The 23461-nt window shown below is 35.7% G+C and overlaps 1 protein-coding gene across 2 annotated transcripts in view; it reads right to left on the reverse strand.

Moving 5' to 3' along the window:
* Positions 1-17814, reverse strand: part of MCPH1 (microcephalin 1) — a 332832-nt gene extending 315018 nt beyond the window's left edge. Inside the window, exons 1-3 of one of the 2 annotated variants that reach the window (XM_051975986.1) lie at positions 17700-17814; positions 12567-12658; positions 10635-10753 (exon numbers count right to left, since the gene is read on the reverse strand). In XM_051975986.1, the coding sequence (XP_051831946.1) occupies positions 10635-10753; positions 12567-12658; positions 17700-17757 (269 nt within the window). In that variant the 5' untranslated portion in view covers positions 17758-17814. The remainder of the gene's footprint in view (positions 1-10634; positions 10754-12566; positions 12659-17699) is intronic. The other variant, XM_051975985.1, reaches the window with a different exon arrangement.
* Between the last annotated feature and the right edge of the window lie 5647 nt (positions 17815-23461).

Raw genomic sequence — 23461 nt, forward strand, 5'->3', positions numbered from 1 at the left:
ATTTTCCGTTACTGTCTATTACAAAGCATATTAGAACAAACTTCCATATTCCCCATAGCCTCATAAAGATAGGTGGCATTATGCCATTTTAAGTATAGGGGAAATGATGTAGAGTTTATTGAAAAGATTGGCTGGAAGTCAGAAAATCAGTAAAAGAACAAAGGGTTTTTGTTTGTTTGTTTGTTTTTGAATAGTTGGACTAATTGATCTTCCTAGCTTTAAAGATTAATGACTGAAATGTTTTGCCCCCTTACCTCCTCCACTCAATTTCCTTAGATAGTATCTTTCTTTAAATCTGTTTATATCTTGTTTGCTACTTACATGTTATCTATCCCCCATGAGAATGTGAGCTCTTTGAAAACAAGGGCAGCATTTTTGTCTTTTATTTATTTATTTTATTTTTTATATTCTAGCACTTAGCAAAATGCTCGACATAGAGTGAGTACTTATTAAAGTCTGCCGAGTGATTTAAACCCAAATCACTAGAGTAAGCAGCTAGGTGGCAAACTAGAGTCAGAAAACTCATCTTTCTGAAATCAAATCTGATCTCAGACATCTATAAGTTATGTGACCCTGGACAAGTCACTTAACTTACTTGCCTCTGTTATTCATCTGTAAAATGAGCTGGAGAAGGAAATGGCAAAGCCTTCTAGGATCTTTGCTAAGAAAACTCCAAACGGAGTCACAAAGAATCAGACAGGGCTGAAAAAGGAATGAACACTATCATCCTACGGATGTAGAATTTGAAGCCTAAAGATAAGTGATTTATGCATAATCACACAAGTATTCTAAATATGAACTAAGGTTTCTGATTTAAATACCAATATTTTATTGCATAATTACACATCTTCAAAACTACCATATTTCAAGGCTACTATAGCCTTTATTTTTATAAAAACAATTCAAACACTTGTGAACACCTTATTTAAAAAATAATGTAGGACACCAAATGTTCTTTGGTGATTTAAGTTAAAAGACATTTCACCAGACTACTTTGTTATTAAAATGAAAAATAGTAAAATCTTGCCACCTAGTGGGCAACTAGAGATGTCTCAAAGAATGGAGATGATTGTAACTTACTTTTATTTCAGGACCAACCAGCAAAATCCAAAAAAAGCCAAGTTATATCCTTTTTACAGTATAATATGTTGAATCACGAGAACTTTCTCAGCATAAGTCCCTCCTTGTTCTGTAAGCCATCACCCTTTTCCTAGTCCAACTTTCTTTCCAAATGGTCCCTTAACTTCTAGTGCCATCCTACTCCATTCTCAGAACTACCTGTTCACCCTACCAGCAAATCCATTTTGCTCCTCAGGCTGGTTCTATTCTAAATAAATTTACTTCAAGCTCTCAGTAAGACTGCAATATAAGTCCCAACCTACTTATCAGCTCTCCAATGCTATAATTATTGGTCCTTGGGAAGATATCAGAAGGTTAATACCCTGATATTCAAGTGAATTGTTTAAGGCAGAGCTGTACAGTCATCAGCCCTACTGTCACTTCACAGCCATCACTCCCCACCTATAAATACTTCAGTAGGCCAAACTTTTCCATGTTCCTAACATTTATTCCCACCCAATAATTTTGCTCATACACTCTCACTCTTACCATCCCTTTTTAATTCTCCCTCAGTCTATACCTTACATTTCCATAGTGTTTTATGGTTTGTGAAGTGCATTATATACATTATTGGCCCTCACAACAACTTTTTATGAAAGTAATACAACTCTTCCACAGTATAAGTAGGCCTTGGAGGAAAAGTAAGTTGCTCGAGTCACCAGACCTGGCATGTAGCAAAGCAGTGCTTTGTCATCAATTGCTTACCATATACCAGGGATAATACTAGACACTGATGATTAAAAAAAAGTCTGTGCCCTCCAGAAATTTATGTTTTACTGGGGGGTAGGAGAACATGTTACAGAGAAGTACATGCATGCATGTAAATACTGAGGGCTCTACTTTATTTTTTAAAATGTGTTCAATGGAAGAGAATGGGAGGACAAATTATAAAAGAAAAAAGATAAATAGTTGAAAATGAAGTACATGTTGTGTGTCATTAACCATATTTTGAGAAATTATACACCAAAAGACAGGTTCACACAACATATAAAAATAACTATTAATATATTCATAAGTTAAAAATCTATACATATTACATATTTATCTTAAAGGTTGGTTTGTATGTGGCATTTTTTATTAGAATAAGCATATATTAAATATACTTAGCTTATGCAAAATGAATTCTAATAAGAGAGCATGAATAGTTATTGGGCTTAGGAAATACCTCCATTTGGAGTTTTTTTTTTTTGTTTTGTTTTTGAACTGTGTTTTTGAAGGGAGGTAAAGATTCTATGAGGTAGAGATGAGGAAGAAAAAACATTACAGGAATGAGAGTCAGAATGCATAAATGTTCAAGATAGACCTGCGTTTAGTAATGCCAGTTTGGCTGGAAAATAATGTAGCAAGAGTAGGGCTCAGTATGAAATTAGGGTGGGGAAGGAATAAATGTGTGGCTTTCTATGGCAGGAGGTTGTATCTTTCACAATTCTGGCATAATTACTTTTGGCACTTTTAGGTTTCCCTGTTCTTTGCCTTATTTAAAAAAAAAAAAATGCGAGCCAAAATTCTCTGTTGCATCTTTCAACCCATTTCCAATGTTTGCAAAGACATCTTTTTGAACAAAAGCATATGAGCTGCTATTCTGCTTTAATAACACCTAGCAGTAGGTTCTAATAGGTTCTAATCCATTGGGTAGAAGACCCATAGGGAATTAAAAAAAGAATATGAATAAGTGAAAAGAACAGGAGAAGGTATGAATATTATGACCTCATCTGTGGGGGGAAGTTATCTCTTATCAGTGAAACCAGATATCCATCAAAGCAGTTCTATTTAATCCTCACATAAAACTGCAGGTAAGCAGGACCAAAAGACCAGTTTAAAAGGTAAGAAGTTGATGATGTCCTTTCCCTGCTTCCAAATGCAAGAAGTCATGTAGTTGATTCCAGGACCATGTTTTTCTGCAATGGCCAAAGTAACTTCAAAATTCAATGCTTTCAGTTTCATCTGAACCTAGGGAAAAAATATTACGACTGCTTGAAAAATCACCCATCCTATCCACAGAAAAAGGACAGTCAATTATGTCTTGTATTTCAGCTGTCTGGCACCGTTCCCAGAAATAGTAGAACAAAATAGGACTCTAGTGACATCTAGTGATCACACACATTTAAAGTTCAGCTTTCCGAAATATCACAGCAAAATGGATAGGAATCAAAATTAGTAATTAGTTTTGTAAAACGTAGATAAAACTAGAGAAATAGAATACTGTCAGGAAGACTTATGTCAGGTTGAACCTGGCCTTAGATATTTATTAGCTGCATGATTAAGGGGGAGTCCTTCATTTTCTCTCTGCTTCAATTTGGAATTATGCTCAAAAAGTTATCAAACTGTGCATACCCTTTGATACTAAAGAAGGGAAAGTGACCTGTATGTGCCAAAATATTTGTGGCAGCCCTGTTTGTCGTGGCTAGAAGCTGGAAAATGAATGGATGCCCATCAATTGGAGTATGGCTGGGTAAATTGTGGTATATGAATATTATGAAATATTATTGTTCTGTAAGAAATGATCAGCAGGATGAATACAGAGAGGCTTGGAGAGACTTACATGAACTGATGCTAAGTGAAATGAGCAGAACCAGGAGATCATTATATACCTCAACGATACTGTTTGAGGATGTATTCTAATGGAAGTGGATCTCTTCGATAAAGAGAGCTAATTCAGTTTCAATTGATCAAAGATGGGCAGAAGCAGCTACACCCAAAGAAAGAACACTGGGAGATGAATATAAACTGCTTGCATTTTTGTTTTTCTTCCCAGATTATTTATACCTTCTGAATTCAATTCTCCCTGTGCAATAAGAAAACTGTTCGGTTCTGCAAACATATATTGTATCCAGGATATACTGTAACCTATTCAACATGTAAAGGACTGCTTGCCATCTGGGGGAGGGGGTGGAGGGAGGGAGGGGAAAAATCGGAACAGAAGTGACTGCAAGGGATAATGCTGTAAAAAATTACCCTGGCATGAGTTCTATCAATAAAAAGTTATTTAAAAAAAAATTTTTCTCTCTGCTTCCTCATCTGGAAAATAATATCTTTAGCACCTATCTCAAAGAGTTTGTTATTAAGTTCAAATGAAATATTTCATATAAAAAAGCACTTTGTAATATTTTAAATGCTATATAAATGCTAACTGGAATCATTATTATTTCATAAACTATTGGCAAAAAAAAATGAGTTAACTTTTTATTTAGAATGCCAGTAAACTTTCAGTTCAAAATGTCATAATATTCATATTTTAAGTCTGACATTTGGTCTTTAGTCAAGTATTAATTAATAATTTCCATGAGATAAAATTAATCTTTTAAAATTACAACTATCTTGTCCTTAAAGAAAAGGAGAATTGTTTCACTTCTAAGTACAAAAAGTTAATATGTTCATCACCATCTATTTTTATCCTTATTGTAAACCTCTAATAAAGGAGGTCACACATAGAAAACCAAATGGGTGGTTGCAAGTGAATAATTAGCTCCAAAGAACATTGAGATGATGGTCAAACTAATAAGGTTAGTAAATAAGTAAAATAATACTGGTGCCAGACTGTATATTATTTCATTTCTGCCAGTGAGCTGGAAACTTTGATGGGAAACAGGAACTTGCAAAGTACAATAGAAGTCAGTCTTTGAATAGGATAAAGATTTCAGTCTGGTGGAATCTTCCAGATAGCTGCTATGAGGAACTAGTTCAAAGATAATGGCACATTTCTCCAGCTAGGATAAAAGCTCAGTGTAGGGCAATATATAAAGATATGACTAGAACTAGCTATTAAAATATATATATAATGTTTTAGGAAAATCAACTGGTCTAAGAGCAGAAACAGTATGACTTTCAAATAGCTCTAGCCCCTAGGTACAATTTATGAAATACAACAGGCTCTTAATTAATGCTTACTGATTATGGGTGAGGAAAGGACTTTCAGGATACTGCAGGAGGGGTGAAACCCTACAAGAAAACACTGAAGATCAGACAGGGAAGGATCTTTCATACTCAAGATATGAAGGTATCAAGAGGAGAATCTTTAATTTAAGGAAAACAGAAAATTTCCGAGAAGGATATAGCACATCATTAGAGAATATGTCTTAACCCATCAGAGCAGAGATATTAAACACATTTCTGTATGCAATCCACAACACTCTTGAGTGTGGCCAGAACTAAATTAAAATTCAATTGGGAAAATACTTAGCAAAATAAATAAAAGTACAATAAAATATAATGTTACATTTTAAAAGTAAGTGAAAAGACAGCCCTCAGTAAGGTTTAATATTCCTCTTTCTGAGTTTACACTACTGCATCAAAAGATACCTTAGAACAGAGGTGTTAAACTCAAAATCCAGAGGCTGCTTGCCAAACTAGATTAAAATTCAAATGGGAAAAGTTTAACAAAACAAATCAAAATAGAACACAACATAATGTTAATTTGTGGCTTTCTAAGCCAATAGGCAGCCATAGGGATTCAATATTTTTGAATTTGACACCATTTTCTTAGAGGGTTGATCAGAAGATCCTATACCTAGAGTTAAGATTACAAAACATGCTAGAACTGGAGAACAACACATCAGTTTTATAAAACCCAAATCCAAACTACTTTGCCAAGAAAATCTAGGACTTAAAGGAAGCTTCTGTGGAAGGCCAGGATTAGTGAATGAAACTGCTATTTGATAAAGAGTAAAAACCCTTAGCTAACAGTTAGCATAGGCTCAAGCCCTGAGCTCAAGTCAGGAAGACCTGAAATCAAATTTAGCTTCAGACATTTTACAGATCCTGGACATGTCTCTCCCCAGTTTCTTCATCTGTAAAATGAACAGGAGAAGGAAATGGCAAAAGCACTGTAGTATTTTTGCCAAGAAAATCCCAAAGGGGGTCACAGAAGAGTTGAACATAACCACAAAAACCCTTAAAATCAACTAAAGAAGTGTTATATGTTGACTGCAGAGTCATCAGGATGGGTAATAAGGAAGAAAATACTCCATAGCTAAATAAGTAGGGAAACACATTTTTAACCTGGAGTTTATGAACTTAAAAATAATTATTATTTCAACATAATTATTTTTTGGGCAATTCTCTTGTACATTTATACACATTCTGAAAAAGGGCTCCACAGGTTTTACTAGACTAAAAAAAGGATCCATGACACAAAAAAGCTAAGCTATCTTGCCCTAAATAGTATTACAAAGAGCCTGAAAAATTAAACAGTCCATATCTTCTAGGAGGAATTGGAGTCAACTCACAGAAAACTTTTAGGAAAGTAAGATTCTCCCCTCAGATCTAGACCAGGGTTTTTTAATCTAGGAATCAGATTTCATTGTTTCTATGAATTTGAATGGGAATAAAATCGTATCATTACTTCAGTATAACTTTACAATCCTATGTATTTTATTTTATCCATTTAATAACATTACTCTAAAAAGGATTCTAGCATCACCAGACTTGTCAAAAAGGAACATGACACAAAGTAGATTAGGAACGCTTTATTACTAGACTTACTGGGTGCTAAAGGGAGAAGATGCAAATTGTAATAAGCCAACATAAACCAACAATTAATTGGAAAGAGAACCATTTGTAAGGGCTCATGTGTCAAGCCAAGAAAAGCAAAATGGAGGCATCCTGGTAGACATGGGTATTAAATTACAAACATTTTTTGCATAGATTGCTTACCCCTATTTTCTTTATCTTGTCAGATAAAGAGACAAGATAAGAATCAAGACTAAAGAGATATAATATTATCTGCTAAATATCACAAATGGCAAGGTCTGAAAGTAAAGCAACGTTTTTTGAGGGGAGAGGGAGAGAAGAGCCTTATTAAAGGCACTGAAATGTATAAATCAAACAACAAGCATCTATTATTATGTGCCCAGCACTGTTCTAGGCTCTGGAGAGGCAACAAATAAAATAATCTCTATTCAGAAGCTTATAAAATGGCTAGTTCTGGACATAGGTGAGCTGCAGAGATAGGAGTTGTGGAAAGGAGCATTTACTGCTCTGAAGGTACAATGGCTACTGCCTCTTAGGAAGCCCTACTTAAAGAATGCTTTAATAGTAAGAGGCCAGTTAAGCCTCTGAGGTAAGAACTGAAGGTGGGTACCATGATGATTTCCTATATCTGTCTGATATGAGCTATATTTCGATGTCAGAGTCATTAAATAAACATGTCCCTATTTTGAGTATCTATACCTTTTTATTTGCTAGCAGGAATGATCTTTATCTGCATGAAAGCAATAAGTTTGAGAAATTCATGGAAAGTATACCCTACAACTTCAGATCAGGAGAAAAACCCTAACATAGGGATTATGACAGATTATTATCTCATTCTTTTGTCTTTTATTTCTCTTTGCATTTAGAGAATAAAACCATAGAATTTTGGAACTAAAAGAGTCTTTTAGAGATTATCTAGTCCAAATGAAAATGAAACATTTTACTAACACTTCTAACACTGAGTTGACAGAGTAAAAGAAAAGACATTTCAATTAGTACTATACCATCCCTAAACTTTAATGAAGATTACATCCCAGATGTAGGGCTAGAAGGAACCTCAAGGTCTACTTTAAAACACCTCAAACTGGAGGTGAGAAAACTGAGGCCCAAGGAGATTATGGGAATTGCCAGTAGTCACACAGGCAGTGATTATCAAAGGTGAGTCCTTTGATTTCAGAGCTAGTTCTCTTCATACTGTTAGATTTATAGTATAGTGAGAATGAAAGAATTTCTTCATAATTGTGAATTTCTATTATTCCTACTACAGAGGGTTCAGTGGAAAGAGCAATGAACTTATAGTCTCAGGACTCGGTTTCAAATTCTGCTTTTCTTTGTGACTTTGGGGAAGTCATATAAGTTCACTAAACCTCAATTTCCATTTTTATAACATGCAGATAGGGAGACAAACTAATATCCCTTTCAATTTTAGATTTATAGTTTAAAGATCTTCTCTTGGGGTCCTTTTACTGCCAAATATAAGCTTGATCTCAGAACTAGAGATCTCAGAACTAAATCTAAATGCTAGACTTGGGTCAAAGCTTACCATTTGTCACTTCTTAATCCAGTTCAGAATACCAGTTCCCAAATCCCTTCAGCAACAAACTAATAACACAAAGACATGCAGAATTTGCAAAGGAACTCCAATCTTAAGAACACAGAAGACCCGTTTTCTCCATCCAATCTCTCACACATGCCTACATAAATCCAAGTATTTGGCAGAAATAGGATAATAGTGGATAGGAAAGATTGCTAAGGAAATGATACACAATGGGATGACTTCAAACTTTCACTTCCTAAAGCTTTCTGCCTACCTATCCCTAGAGAACATTGATATCTAGATAACTTTCAGCAGTTCAGAAAGTAGCTAAGTTTTTATAACCAGTCCAGAAAGAAATAAAAGGCTAGAATTTTGCTTTAAGATTCAGTGGTCCAATAATTGTATAAATATGTATACATATATTGGATTTAACATATATTTCTACCATGTTTAACATACATTGGATTATTTGCCATCTAGGGGAGAGCATGGGGGAAGAAAAGGGAGGAAATTGGAACACAGGGTTTTGCAAGGGCTAATGTTGAAGAATAGTCATGCATATGTTTTCAAAAATAAAAAGCTTTAATTAAAAAAAAAAAAAAAGATTCAATGGTCAATTTTACAAGATAAGTAGATCTTGTAACTTCAGGAAAGTAATGGATGTTAACAGCTATTCCCAAACTCCATCGGGATGATGGTTTCTATGTCTATGGAATTTTCTTCTGACCTCCCTGGTCTCCTTTAGGTTCCAACTAAAATCTCACTTTCTATAAGAAGTCTTTCCTAATTCCAGTGCTTTCTCTCTCTTTTAATATTTTCCTTATTTATCTTGTGTATAGTTGCTTTACATGTTTTTGTATATGGTTTCTACTATTAGATTGTAAGCTTTGCCTCTTCTGCCTCTTTTTGTATTCCCAGCTGATTTTTCCTGTGTAACATGATAAATGTGGAAATATGTTTAGAAGAATTACACACTTTTAACCTATATTGTATTACTTGCTGTCTAGGGGAGGGGGAGAAGGTAGAGAGAGGGAAAAAAATTTTGGAACACAAAGTTTTGCAAAGGTTAATGTTGAAAACTACCTTTGCATATATTTTGAAAATAAAAAAAATTATTATTAAAAAAATTTTAAAGCATGTAGAATAAAAGATGGATTAGTATCCACCAAATGTTAAAGTCCAGGAAAATCCTACAAGATTAGGATTAGAAAGATTGTAATCTGTACCATTAAGAGGAATCACCATATGGATGATATACAAACATGTTATTAAAGAGTTTTTATTCTTATTTATATATTCTCCAGCTGATTAGACAATGGATAAGAGCTTTAGGCCTGGAATCAAGAAGATGAGTTTAAATCTGGCCTCATATACTTCCTGGTGGTATGACCTGGAACAAGTCACTTAGCTCTGGATTACATCAGTTTCCTCAAAAGTAAAATGGAGATAATAATAGTATCTCATCTATCAGGGCATTGTGTGGATCAAATAAAATACTATTTATAAAAGTGTTTACTTAGCACAGTATCTGCATATATGTAGTAGGTGTTTATTGTTTATATCAAACATACTGGTAAACTAGCATCATTATGTCACGTTACTGATGTGTACAGAATCAATTCATTACCTTTCATAGTCTCAGAAACAACTATGAACTTGGGAATAACAATTATGTCCATTCCATTCTTGGACTTATACTAAATGAGATCCACCCTCATTGCATAGAATTGGTTACTCTGAATCTTAATATAAAATTCTAAGTTTCTTAATAAAAATGTTACTTTTTCTTCCCTTCCCATTCCAATCAAACACTGAAAGTATACTGCAGTACACAAATAAATGGTAAGAAACACTTTGTGGTATTTTTAATCTAAACAAATAAGAACATGTGTAAGCCACTTTACAAAACTTTGAAGGTTCTATAAATGTGAGCTATCAAAATCATTTCTAAATAACAAAAGACAAGGTAAAGGAATTATGACTTTCAGGGGAATTTAGCAGTGGACAACATAAAAGGAATAGTTAGAGTTCATTATTGTGTTTTTATCCTTTGTCCACTTCTTTCACTCAACAACCTGTATAAGGTACTGAGTGAGACACACACATAAATAAAATGTGGCCTTAACACTCTTTAATTTATTCCTAGTAAGGCAGGACTGCAAGAGGTGAGCACAGGAGGTAAAACCAGCTTGCTTAATGTCCAGAAGAGAAATTCAGATGCCAAAATGAAAACTCTACCCATAGACCTGAGAAGTTCTTAGAAAATACTAATTCTGATTTATCTGCTTCTGGAATGTATAAGAACATTTTAACTTGTTTTTGTATCTGCTTTATAAAGTATGAAATTAACCTTCTCCAAAACCAAGATAAAACTCATCAGTAAAAAGATACTTTTGTAAAACAATAGACAATTTTGTAGCAAAGGACTCTATAAAGAGATTTCATATACTTTATTTTTTAAAAAGAAAAAAAAGTCTATTTCTAAGATCCAGTTTTAGGCAATACTTACTTTTCAACCCACAGGACTGAAACAAGCTTTACACCATACTTCTGTGCTTTGTCCCAAGTGCTTTGATATCCTTCCTTAAATATAACATGAGTTACATTTCTATTAAAAGTTTTTGAAACCTGTGGAATCATAATGAAAAAGAATGTATAAATTATTAATAGTTAACACTTAAAATCATAAATTTATCAGGCCAAAAATTTTTCTTATTCATTCTTTTAAAATCAAACAGCAAAAGAAAAATATGTCAATGGCAACATATTAGATAATCAAAAATAAGAAATCAGTACCTGATAAATCCAAGAACACAATTTGTAAAATCCGTTTGGTAAAAATAGTATAAACCAACATATTACACCATTACACAAATTCAAAATGGATATATGATCTGAATAAAAGGGATCCACTAAAAAGATAAAAGAGAATGAGATAGGCATCTTTAACAAAGTATTGCTAAAGGGAGAATTTTTTTTCCACTTTAAATTTCCATTATTTTTAGTTATCAGCTTTTAACTGAACTTAATTTCTGAATCTAATACTCCTCCTTCTACCCAGGAAGTCATGCCTTATAACAAAAATAAAAAAGGAAAAAAGCAATTAAAACAAAATATATCAACCAAATCTAGGAGCATATAAAATGTTCCAGACACTTAAGTTCTCCACCATTAAGTCCAACCACTTGGAGGTAATATTATAGCAGAGATTTTTGTCTGTATGGGTTGACTGGAGGCAACATTTCAACTTTTGAATTTCGTGATGAGTGATCACAGCACAGAATTGAGGAAGGTGCATTTTTTCCTCATTTCTTCTTAGGTTGCAACTTTGGTAATTTTAAGTCTACTGCATTAAGTTGTCAATCATTATATATACTGTTTTCATCATTTTATTTGCTCTATCAATTCATATAAATGTCTTCTCATATTTCTATGAATGTTTAAATTAATTTCTTATGGTATAGCATCATAAGATGAAAAGGAATATTGAAAAAGATAGATTATGAACCATTCCATTAAAGCTATTTCTATTAAGGGTCATGATCTCAATGCTATTCTTAAGTCCTCACACACATTAAAGCCACATAACCAATCATATCTTTCATATACAACTTTCTCTACATTCACATAGGCACAGGTCTATTTCCAACCCTTATAACCTTGGGACTAGACTCAAAAAATAACCTTCTAATCGATTTCAGAGTCTCCCCACCCCAAACTCTTCACCACACAGCACGAAAAATAAGTATACTAATACTTATGTCTAAACCACGCCCAATTCATTTTCTGCAAGAGGTTTTTCAAGGTCTCCCAAATGATAGTGTCTCCCTCTCCATTCTCATGTTACTTTCTATCTGTTAAGTGGTTTTTAATAAGTCTACCCATGTGCATGTCATTTCCTCCTCCACTCTTCTGAGAATGGAAGGTCTTAGAGGGCTAAGAATGTTGTCTTTTGTTTGTCTTTGTATTCTTATATCCTTTATCCAAGTACAGTACTAGGTATATTCTAGGCAATTAAATATTTAACAATTAACTGATTAATTGAAATAGACTCATTAAAATACTTGCTATAGTAAAATTCAACAGTAATAAAAGAATTAATATAATTCCTTTGGAGTTGTAATAAAATGCCTAGTCTAACAGTAAAAACAACAGGCTTTGGCAATCTAATCTCAGCTCTGCTTCTTTTACCGGGTATTTCTCAAAATGCTGCTTCTTTTCTCTGGATTTTAACAGTTTATAATGAGGATGGATTAGAAAATCTGGAAATTCCCAGCTAGCTCTTAATTTATGATCCTATAATCTATGCAATATTTAGTCACCTACACCAGCTTTTTTCTGTATCCCATAGTCATTAGTAATTCACAAAGCAGAAACAATCTTTCATTAGAGATCAAAGAAAGGTCAGATGTACACTGAGAATAAAAGTAATTTTACTTACTTTTGCTCCCATACCCAGGAGTTGATTCACAAAAGTTTTTGAATAATTTTCTACTCCACTGGATGACCATACTTCAACATAAGCAACAACATCTGAAAAAGAAATACACTAACATGAACTGTACAATACTTATACAAATGTTCTTTCCCCAAGGATGTCAAAATACTTTATTTTTGTCAGGAAGTCCCTTTTATGACCAAGAAGCTTTTAGCTTTGATTTTTAAATGTGTTCATAGGTATGTCAATAGTAAGCTACTGTCAGTAAAGCTGAAATAATATCATTATTAATCAGCAAAATAGCTGATCTTTTTTTTTTTTTTTAAACAAATGACTTTACATAGTGCTATTGGGCACCTGGGTGATGGGTTGGCTAGAATGTTGGGCCTAGATTCAGAATGATGCCTCTTTCTGAGTTTAAAGCTCATTAAATATTTAGTAGCTGTATGATCCTGGGCAAGTAACTAAACCCTATTTGCTTCAGTTTCCTCATCTTTAAAATGAGCTGAAAAAGGAAATAACAAACCACTTTTCCCAAGAAAATCCCAAAGGGGTCACAGAGTTGGACATGACTGAAAAACAACTGAACAATAACAATCAATAATGACCAGGATATACTTAATAAAAGAATCCAATTATCTAATTTTTGAAGTATTCAGATCCTTTTCTTTTTCCTCAAGGCTTATGTTTTGGGTTTCACCAGAGTGAAATGTGCAAATCATTCTTTTGCTGCTTCTGGCATTTGTATTGCATTAACCTAATTTTAGTATCCATTGGATTACTTGACCCAAATATACATAGACAATGTACATGTATCAAAAAAGGTAAATAGGATTTCAGAAACCTTTTCTTCTTGTAATCACCTGCATCTCATAGTTTTAATTTTTCCAAAAAAATTTAAAACAAAATTCAACCCATGTTTTGAAACCATCTCTGTTGATAACTATCTGATATACATAGTGCTTTTAAGTTATATAAGGGATTTCATATACATTTTGATTCTTGTGATTACTCTTTGAGATAATCATGATTAATCCAATTTTACAGATGAGAACATTAAGACTCAAATAGATTTAAGTGGTTTGTCCAAGGTTAATAAACTATTGAGCAGTAGAGCAAGGGAATCTTACTATTTAGTGAGTTCCTATTATGTTCCAGGAATTACTATTCTGATTCCAAGTCTAATATTCTATCCACTAAATTACATAAAGTTCTAAAAATAAGCCTAAACAAAAAGGTAAAACTAAAAAAGGCATCCAGAAGATCCCTATGATTCTCCTCATTTCCTTGTGGTCCCACCCCAGAAGTGCTGTCATATTGTACTGTTTCTGTTATGCCCGATTGTATCAGGGGCCTATTGTCACAGTGCCTAAGTCTCATTAGTAAACTATTCCATTAACAAGAAGCCTCACAAAAGTAAGGAGAACCTTGGCTCATCTGTTGTTGTTCAGAGGTGTCTGACTCTTCATAACCCCGTGGACCACAGCACACCATTATTTTCCATGGGGTTTTCTTAGCATCGAACTTGAGAAGTTTGCCATTTCCTTCTCCAATAGATTTAGGCAGAGATCAAATGACTTGCCAAGGGTCGGATAGCTAGTAAGAATCTGAGGCTTATTTGAATTAGGTCTTCCTGCCTTCAGGTTCTCTCTATTTTACCACTTAGCTGCTCCTTGTCTTAGATTAATGAATTCTCTTTTATGTTTTCATTTGTAAAGCTCCACTGAATCCTACAAACATAGAGAAATGTTCAAGGGATTCTTATGTCAAGTCCTCAAAGCAAATCTATAATCACACAATTAAGAGGTCAAGAGATGACTGGAATCCAGGTGCCCTGACTCCATATTCTGAATTCTTTCCAGGATGCCATTGTGTCTCATTGCTATAAGAGAATGAAAAGAGTGCCATACCTGAAAACAGAAGATTTGGGTCAATAATTATTTTCTAAAATTTATTAGAATTTACAAACTGTAGGAAAACTGAGCAATGCATCTTTGTAAAAGAGTCATGTTTAGAAAATCACAATTCTGGCCTAATCACCAAGTTGTTATGAGGAAAGCTTTTTAAAGCTTAAAACAATACAAAAAATATACAAAACTGGAAAGTTCTTGATTTTTAAAGCAGAATCAAGTAATGTAGAACAGTGGGAAATGGGGAGAGAGGGGAAGAACTGGACAAATGAAACAGAACCTTTAAAAAGAAATGTGTGGAGCTAAAAGGAGGGGAGAGAGCTCATATAATGAAAACAATTATTGTATATTGCTAGTAATTGTGTCACTTTGGACTTCTGTCTCTCCCTTCCTTCCTTTTCCCTGCCTAGGATTAAGCTGGACTTGATGTTACCATCTTTCAGTTTTTAATCTTATTCCATTTAGGGTGGCTTTGCCTAGGTATGATGGGACATGAGGGAAGGAACCACATGTTAATTTATCAATCAACACTTAATGTGTTTACTATGTGGGAGAAGACATATAAAGGCAAAAATATTCAAGGAGTTTACATTCTAATGATGTAGGCAATAAAGAAAAAAGTTCTTAAAAGACAAGACAGTAGATAGAAGGTAATCATGTGCAATTACACAGGAATTGAGTCAAGAAAGAAGCCAGGAATTCTAAGAAGCAGAGGTGAGGAAAGAAAACAGTATCCTAAACATAGGAAACAGCTAGTATTAAGGCTCAAAGATCAGAAATGGAGTGCTATATTTGAGGGACAATAGGCCACTGTAGCTGGATCTCAAGGTTCATGGAGCAGAGAGATTTTAAGGGTAGTGATAGCTTTATCAGAAATGCAGAAATTTGGAAAAAGTTTGGGATTTGTGGAAAAGACAATGAGTTCTGTTTTAGACAAATTGAGTTTGATATGTTTATAAGGGACTTTACATTCTAATGGGGAAAGCAATACATACATATCTAATACCTCCTCACCCTGTTTTTATTTAAGTTTAGGGCAGACACCTATATTTAAAGAAGCAAAGAAGGCCAATAGTTAGGGACACTTAAAATTAAAGAATGTGACAATGATAAAAGAGGCAGCAGAGAATGGAGTCAAGAGTGCACGTAGAGGTGCTGTCCTTGGCAGGGAAAAGAATCAATTTTTCCTGGGAGACTGGAGTAAGCAAAGAGATTGTTGGGAAGATATTGGAACAATAGGAGAAGAGAAAAGTTTCAGCTTTAGGCACCCCCCAGATAATGGCCACTGGCAGTTTTGGTTACTCAAAAACTTCATTCAATTAAGTCAGAGGACTTATTCCTTCAAAATAGTCCTCTCATTGCCATCAGATTTGAGAGCCTCAGTTTCTTGATTCTTCAGCTTCTATTCATCCAACCCCATTAGCTGTCTAATTCCTCAGCTCCTGCTTGCTTGTCTTCTCAGTCCCATCAAGCAACTTCACTTCTCCTTTTCTTAGAATCCTAGAATTATAGGCTGGAAGATCCTTTCTGGTTATCTTTATAACCTCAGATATGTAACAATCTTCCTGGAACTCTTGTTTCCTGATCTGTAAAATAAGTGGGTTGGACAAGATTACCTCAAAAGTCCTTTCCAACTATCTTAGATCCTCTGAGAGGTCTTAAGAGCTAAGGAACTGAGGAAACTAAGAAACAGAACTGAAGGGCATTACCACCCTATCCAGACAACCAAATTTGAAACTTCAGAATCATTATCAACTTTTCTTGTCCTCCTATATTCAATTAATTGCCAAATGATATTTATCCTAGTTCCCCAATTCTTGCTTAAATGTTATTGCATATGTACACAATTAGCAGTCTGTTTTAAAAAGTCTCCTTAACTGGTCTCCTTCCATCTAGTCTCTCCAATCGATTATCTTCTATGAAATTACCAAACTTTAGGAATATCTGACCTTGTCACCTCTTTACTCAGCTTCAGAAACTTGAACGACTCCCTACTGTTTCTGACTTACTGTGCCTGCTATCTCTTTTCAGGGCATTCCATCTCTGGATCCTTACCTTTACACACATGTTCCTTATTCTTAAAAAATTCTCTCCTAGTAATTTCCAGCTCAAGTGCCAGCTTCTAGAAGAATCCCTTCCTTATTCCCACTTGTCAATACTTTCATGCTGGGAAATTACTTTGTCTAAGTTTGTATTTATTTGTAAGTATACATGTTTCTCTCCCCCAATTAAAAAAAAATACTCTGAAGCCATTGTTTTGTTTTCATCTCCAAATCTCTAGTCCCTAATTTAAACGAGGTATACAGGAGGTGCTTAATAAATGCTTACTATATGAGATTTAGTGCTCTAAGATCCATTTAGGGCATTTCCTCTTTTAAAGAGAAATTGAGATCAGGATAGGTTCAGGGACTTCTTTGTCAACTAGGAAGTTAAGCAACAAAGCTTCAAGTGGAACCCAAGTCCTTTTACAGCAACCTCTCCAGCGTTCTTTTCTTTGTACTTGGAGAAGCTTTTGGAATGAATGGAAGTGCCTAGATGCTAGGAGGTTGGGTGGGGGGAGGGGCGGGAAGGAGAAACAAACAGTAGGAGTTAATTTCAATCAATTAGTTCAGTGGTTCTCAAAGTCGGGTCCTGAGCATCCTGGGAATCTCTGAAATCCTTTCAGAGAGTCTAAAAATTCATAATTAGTTTTTATTTTTAATGTGATCAATATCTATAATTATAAACCACAAACAAAAACTCTTTGGACAGATCCTCAATCATTTTTAATGGGATAAAGATACTGAAAACAAAAGTTCGAGGATCACTGAATTAGTTTCTAAATTTTAGCTGTAGTCCGATCCATCCCCTCAATAACAAGAACACAGATATGGGGATGGAACTTTAGAGGTCATCTAGTCCAATATCCTAAATTTTTAGATGAGGAAACTAAGGTCCCGAGAGGTTTAGTGACTTGGAAATGGTCACCATCTGCGTCAGAAGGGACAATCTCTTTTGTCTTCACGTTCCTTTAACGGACTCTTAACTCCCCCTCCCTAAAATTTTCCCCAAACCTCCCTCTATCCTTGCCCTCCCCCCTCGACCTTTTACCTTCATATCCACCACCCCATTCCCCCAAAGCCGGGAACCGGCTACCTGACAGCTGAAAGTTTGTCCAGGAAGGAAGAGCTAGGACAGGACGGGGTGAGAAGAGGGTTAGGGAGGGTCTAGCCCAGAGTCTCTCTACCTTTTAGGATGGGCTCGCCTCCGGGTCTTGGGGAACCCATAGAGTCGGGGGCGGCCATAATGCAGCCGGGAGCTGCCCACGCTTCCTACTCTCTGGCCCCAGGTTCCTTCAGGCTGTGAACACTGCGCGTGCGCCGAGAAAAACTCTTAAAGCCCTTCCTGGTTCTTACTCAAAGAAAGAAATCTGCTTTTTCCGCATTTTCGTGGCGACCCAGGCAGGCGCTCACGAAGCCGGGAAAAAGGCTGGGGGCGGGGCCAAGTCCCAGTGGCCCGTTTTTTAGTAAAAAGCTTTAGGACCTCCCACCCCACACTTACCCCACCCTTACCCCACCCCCATCCCCACCCCCCAGTTCCCGGAGGCCGGTAGAGATCTTTTTCCAGCTGCTTATCTTCCGCTAACAATTTCTAATTTTTTAAGCCACGGAACGTGTATGTGTTTCATTCCCCGATCTAATTTACATTGCGTTTTAAGATTTAGGAAACGTTTTTCACACAGTAGTCCATAGAGATTATGTTGTTTTTATTATATATGTATAATGTTTTCTTATATATGTATAATGGTTTTATTACATGTGTATAATATACGATAACATGATATTAAGTTATAATAACATATTATTGCGACGCTCCTATTAAGGAAAGGCACAAAAGCTGTTTTGGACACTCTCCCCTTCCAGGCACCACCCCTCCCCTCGCATTGCAGGATCCAAAACCCGGAGTGCAGTAACTGTGGCTTCCAGTCCAGCCACCTGCTAAACTAGACAAGCTGAGCCAGAGCAAGAAGTTTCGACTAGATTCTAGACTTCCCTAATTCAAACCTCCCGCGCGATCCGGCTCCGCCCCAGCTCCCTGACTCTGCATTGGTTGTCTGCATATTAGGCAGATCCGGCAAGTCCCTAAGAGCTGATCCCTAAGCACTTTACTTTAGGTTAACCTAAAAAAGCGAGTGCTCGGGCTTTGGGCTCAGCACATCTGGAGTCTTTTAGATGTTGTCCTTTAGCGACTCTCATGTAGCCTCATTCACTGCGGGGCGCTTCTCCCTTAGTAGGTTGCAACAAAGTTTCAAGCGCAAATTCTTGAGGTCTCTGGCCAAAGAAGGTTGCTTCCTTCACTGTAGCTATTAGTCTTCTAATCTAGCTTCCCCGACTTGAAGAATCAGACGAAAAAGAGGACTCCGAGGATAGTAGCGCCGGCCCTTCAGAAGGGAGAAACTGAGGCACAGAGAAGGGAGTACCCAAACCTACTCAAAGACTAGAAGGGGCGAGATGAATCCTCATCTAAGCAGCTCAGGAGACCTTGCTGCAGATTCTTACTCTCCTGTTTACTCTGTGACTTACAGCAAGTCAATGACCTCATCTTCAATCTCTTCAACTGCAAAATTAGGTCACTAGGGTACCCCCTGACCTCCCTCCCAGTGCTAAATTAATGGTCTATGCATTTACCATTCCATTTGGCCTGGTTTTGAGAGACATATTGGAAGGCACAAAGATAGGGGCATGTTTCAGAGCGGTGGAAAAAACAAAACAAAACAAAAAAAAAATACAACATACATTTAAAATTCTACTCCCAGGAAAGGTCTGAGATCCTTACCTGTTGATAAATAGGGTGAGGAGAAAAACAAATAAAAAAATCGCTGTGTCTTTACTGCTTTCAACATGACATCGCTTTTCCTCCTCTTTCTTGATATTTTTAGAGTACATTGATATTCTCCAAAAAGCCTGCGGTGGCCTTCCCCCCCACACCCCAGAAATTCACAAAGTTCAAGTTCTTATGGAATACCAATTTATGAAGATTAAGTGTCAAGCCCAGGGAAACAGCTAGCAGGCTAGATTTGGACACTAGGTTGTGAGAATATATCGTAAATAAAAAAGCCTCCTAGCAGCAAGAAACAGGATTTACTTGCTAGGTCCCTCACTTTAAATCTTATATTCTAGATTAGTGTTAAAGCTAAGTAATGTAAAAGTAAGGTAATGCTTTTTGAATTGAATTAGAAAACAATTGGATAAATTTGATAGTAAACTTTGGACTGGGTTCTTTTCCTTCTGGAGCTGTGGTAAAAGATAGAGCAGATTTTCTGTCCCAAGCCAGAATATTTTTTGAAAGGGCTTGTGTGCATTCAAGATTTAAGATTTTCTGTCTTCAATAATTTAATTATCTACATAATTATTTTCATTCAGTTTTCCCCTACATTTGGACCACACATAAATATAGCTACAAACAATATGACATTCCTTGAACTGGTCGCTAATTCTCTTGAAACTATGGGGGGGGGGGGAGGGGGAAGAGCGGTTTGAGAACACCGGAGCTTTTTGCCCCTAGGGACACTGACTTTGTTGAAAGAAATTGTTGTTTCAAACCTGGAAAGTATGGAGTTAATTAGCTGGTTCAACCTGAAGCCAATAGCAAAGCGTGCAATTAAGGAGTCATTTGCAAATCAAGAAGGAAGCAACTGAATTAAACCCACACCCACTTTCTAAGATGATGTATATTACGCAAAGACCTTAATTTTTTTTTTTCCTGATTTCCTTCAGCTACTACCTGTTTGAGCATTTTCCTTTGCATTCTACTTAAATGAAAACTTTGGAAGGAAGTGTAGGAAAATTGGTAGTACTGGAAGAAGAGCACCTCAGATGTGAGATTAGTTTTATTTAGTCAGAGAAGATAACTGTTCCAGAATGTAACTAAATTTTTTATCAGCTAGCATTTATGAAACATGGATGTTTTTTGCTTTGTTTTGTAATATTATTTTAGTTTTTCCAATCACATGTAAAGATAATTTTAAACATTCATTTTTTAAAAATCTGAGTTCCAAATGTTCTCTCCCTGTATCTCTCCTTTCCCTCACAGTTAACAAATATATATTGATTATGTATATTCAATCATATAAAATATTTCCACAAATCATGTTGTAAAAGAAGAAACAACAAAAGAAAAATGACCAAAAATAAAGTGAAAATAATATGTTTCAATCTACATTCACACTCTAACAATACTTTCTCTGGATGTGAATAGCATTTTCCATCATAAATCCTTTGGAATTGTCTTTGATCTTTGTCTAACTGAGAAGGGCTAAGTTATTCATAGTTGATCACCTCACAATGTTGGTGCTACTGTGTACAGTGTCCTTGTTCTACTTACTTTGCATTGGTTCATGCAAGTCTTTCTAGGTTTTTCTGAATCCAGTTGCTCATCATTTCTTATAACACAGATAGTATTCCATTACATTTATCTACAACCACTTGTTCAGCCATTCCTCGATTGATAGACATCCCCTCAGTTTCCAATTCTTTGCCAACACAAAAGAGCTGCTCTACATGTTTTTGTACAAGTGGGTTATTTTTTTAAAATTATTTTATTCTGAACATAAGAAATTAAAAAAAAATTTCCATGACACAGTAGAATGGGGGAAAAGATGATTACATATGAAACTGCAAATCTGTTATGTACAAATTGGTTTTCTTTTTAAAATATTTAATAAAATTATATGTTTCTTTTTTTCCTTCTTTTTTCCTTCCCCTCACCCTAGTTGGCTATCATTGGACACAAATATACACATACACATATATAATTATATATATAATATATACTTGTATATATTTGTATATAAGTGTATATATCCCCCTTGTATTTCCAAAGGTAAATAGAGTTAAGTGACTTGCCCAAGATGCCACAATAAATGTCCAAAGCCAGATTTGAACTCTGGAAGATAAATCTTGATGGTGAGGTCCTGGGAGTGGTTGGCAGAGAAAAAAATGAAGTACTGATGGAATTACTCCCTTCAGAAGGACATTACTAGTAATCAGTTTAGCCTCAAGGTCCCCCCCACCATGGGTGGCCCCACGTTGCTGTGTCCAGCCAAGAAATCCAAGTTATGTCAAACCTCTTATGTTAAATTTCCCCTATAAAGCTGTCTATTGTTTCCCTCAATTTTGTTCAGGATTATAGCCTACCACAGCGCTCTGCCTCTTGGTGTTTTTCCCTTTATCCCTCCCCTATGCCACTTGCTGTCTCTCCTCTCATCCCCCATTATGCCATGTGGGGTCCCTCCTCTCATCCCCCACAATGCTTTATAGTGTCTCCTTTGATTCTCCCCCTTTCACTCTATGGAGATTTCTCTCTCTTTCTTCAACCTTTCACTATGCTTTATAATGGCTTTTTTCCTTCTTATAGCTTTTTAACTTTTTTAGGGTGCTAGATCCCTTTTAAGATTTAGCCAGCAAGCTAAGGGTATGCCCCAGCTTCATGAGGTGTTCCATTTCTCCTAGTTAATTATAAGCTCCCCTAGGGAAGATGTCTTTCCAACATTAATTATTAAAACCCCTTTTCTTGCTATGTGCTCTCCCAACTCTATTTCATATTTACTATTCCTGGTGTCTATTCTATCTTGTCTTTTTGTCTGTAATCTCTTCTCCTAAATAAACATATCTTTTGCTAAAGAGAATGGCCATTGTGAATCTTTTCTGTAAAGCCAAGGTCATCAATAGAAAAGATCTATAGCCATCTACTGATTCTGCAGTTTCACACCCAACACCAACTTTCTCTAGGTTTCTGTCCTTGATCTTTTATAATATTCCCAAAATAACAGAAAATATCTACATCAAATGAGTAAAAACATGGTATTCCCCAGGTATTCAAGAACGCAATATTTAATGATGATGTGATATTATTTTTATATCCAAAATTGAATATCATTAATTCCTCAGAGAACTATTGCTATTCTCCAAATGCATCTCATTTTGTCTTCCTCAGGCTAACCCCCAAATCCTAATAATGCACATATATACCTTTATAGAATACTGGAGTAGAGAGAGAGGTAGGCCTTTGTCAAGGGAAAAACTAGTTTAAATTCCAGCTCTAACATTCCTAACTTGTCTTTCATGTCACTTCACCTGCTTAAGCTCAACATTTTTCTTATTTAAAATGAGTTTAACAGCAACCCTATTGGAATCTTTACAAACTGCTAACTCATTAGAGTTGATAGATTATTGATTTGATCTTACAAGAAGATGTTTTGGGCCAGAACCTGAAACAAGGTACTAAGTAGAACTAATTGATACAATGCTTGTGTTCACACCTTTACTCATTGGAGTTCACACATTTGGGAAATTTCAGGGTTTAGTATGAGATATCTGAATTCACACATCCCTTGAAGCTCTTAGGGTCAGAGAGCACTATGGGAGAAAACCCATAATCCCATTCTTTCAGAAGAGTCATATATAAGCCAGTGAAGAGTGATTCATTCCAGAATATTTTCCACTTGGCTGGCTGGTGGCGGAAGAAGAGTTTTCAGAGGAAGAAGCTATGAGTCGAGAGTTCAGTGAAGATTGAGAAGGCTCTCTCAGAGGCAAGACAGATTCAACTTGGTGCTGGCTCTGGAGGCTGAAGAAAGCATCGACAGAGGCTGAGGACAAAACCTTTGGATTTGGAGACATTCGGAGGGAGCTCTTGGAACCAAGCAGAGAGAGAGGCCTCTAAGCTAACCGGGCTATATTTGAGACAATAAAAGATCTGAACTTTTATCACCTGGCTGCATTTTGGGAGTAATTATTGATCTGAACTGATACTAAAGCTGCCTCCAAGAAAAGCTCCCGGAGAAACCTGCTCTCCCCCAGAGAGAACTATTCTACTTATTTTGAAAGAAAAGAATCACCACATTTTGGCGCCTGAATACAACACAACAGGATTGTTGTGAAGAAAGCATTTTGCAAATCATGAAAGGATTATTGAAATGTATTTTTCTCAAAATATTGGTTCTGTTTCTGA

This window comes from Antechinus flavipes, chromosome 2 (genome assembly GCF_016432865.1).
Source record: "Antechinus flavipes isolate AdamAnt ecotype Samford, QLD, Australia chromosome 2, AdamAnt_v2, whole genome shotgun sequence".
Taxonomy (NCBI): Eukaryota; Metazoa; Chordata; class Mammalia; order Dasyuromorphia; family Dasyuridae; genus Antechinus; species Antechinus flavipes.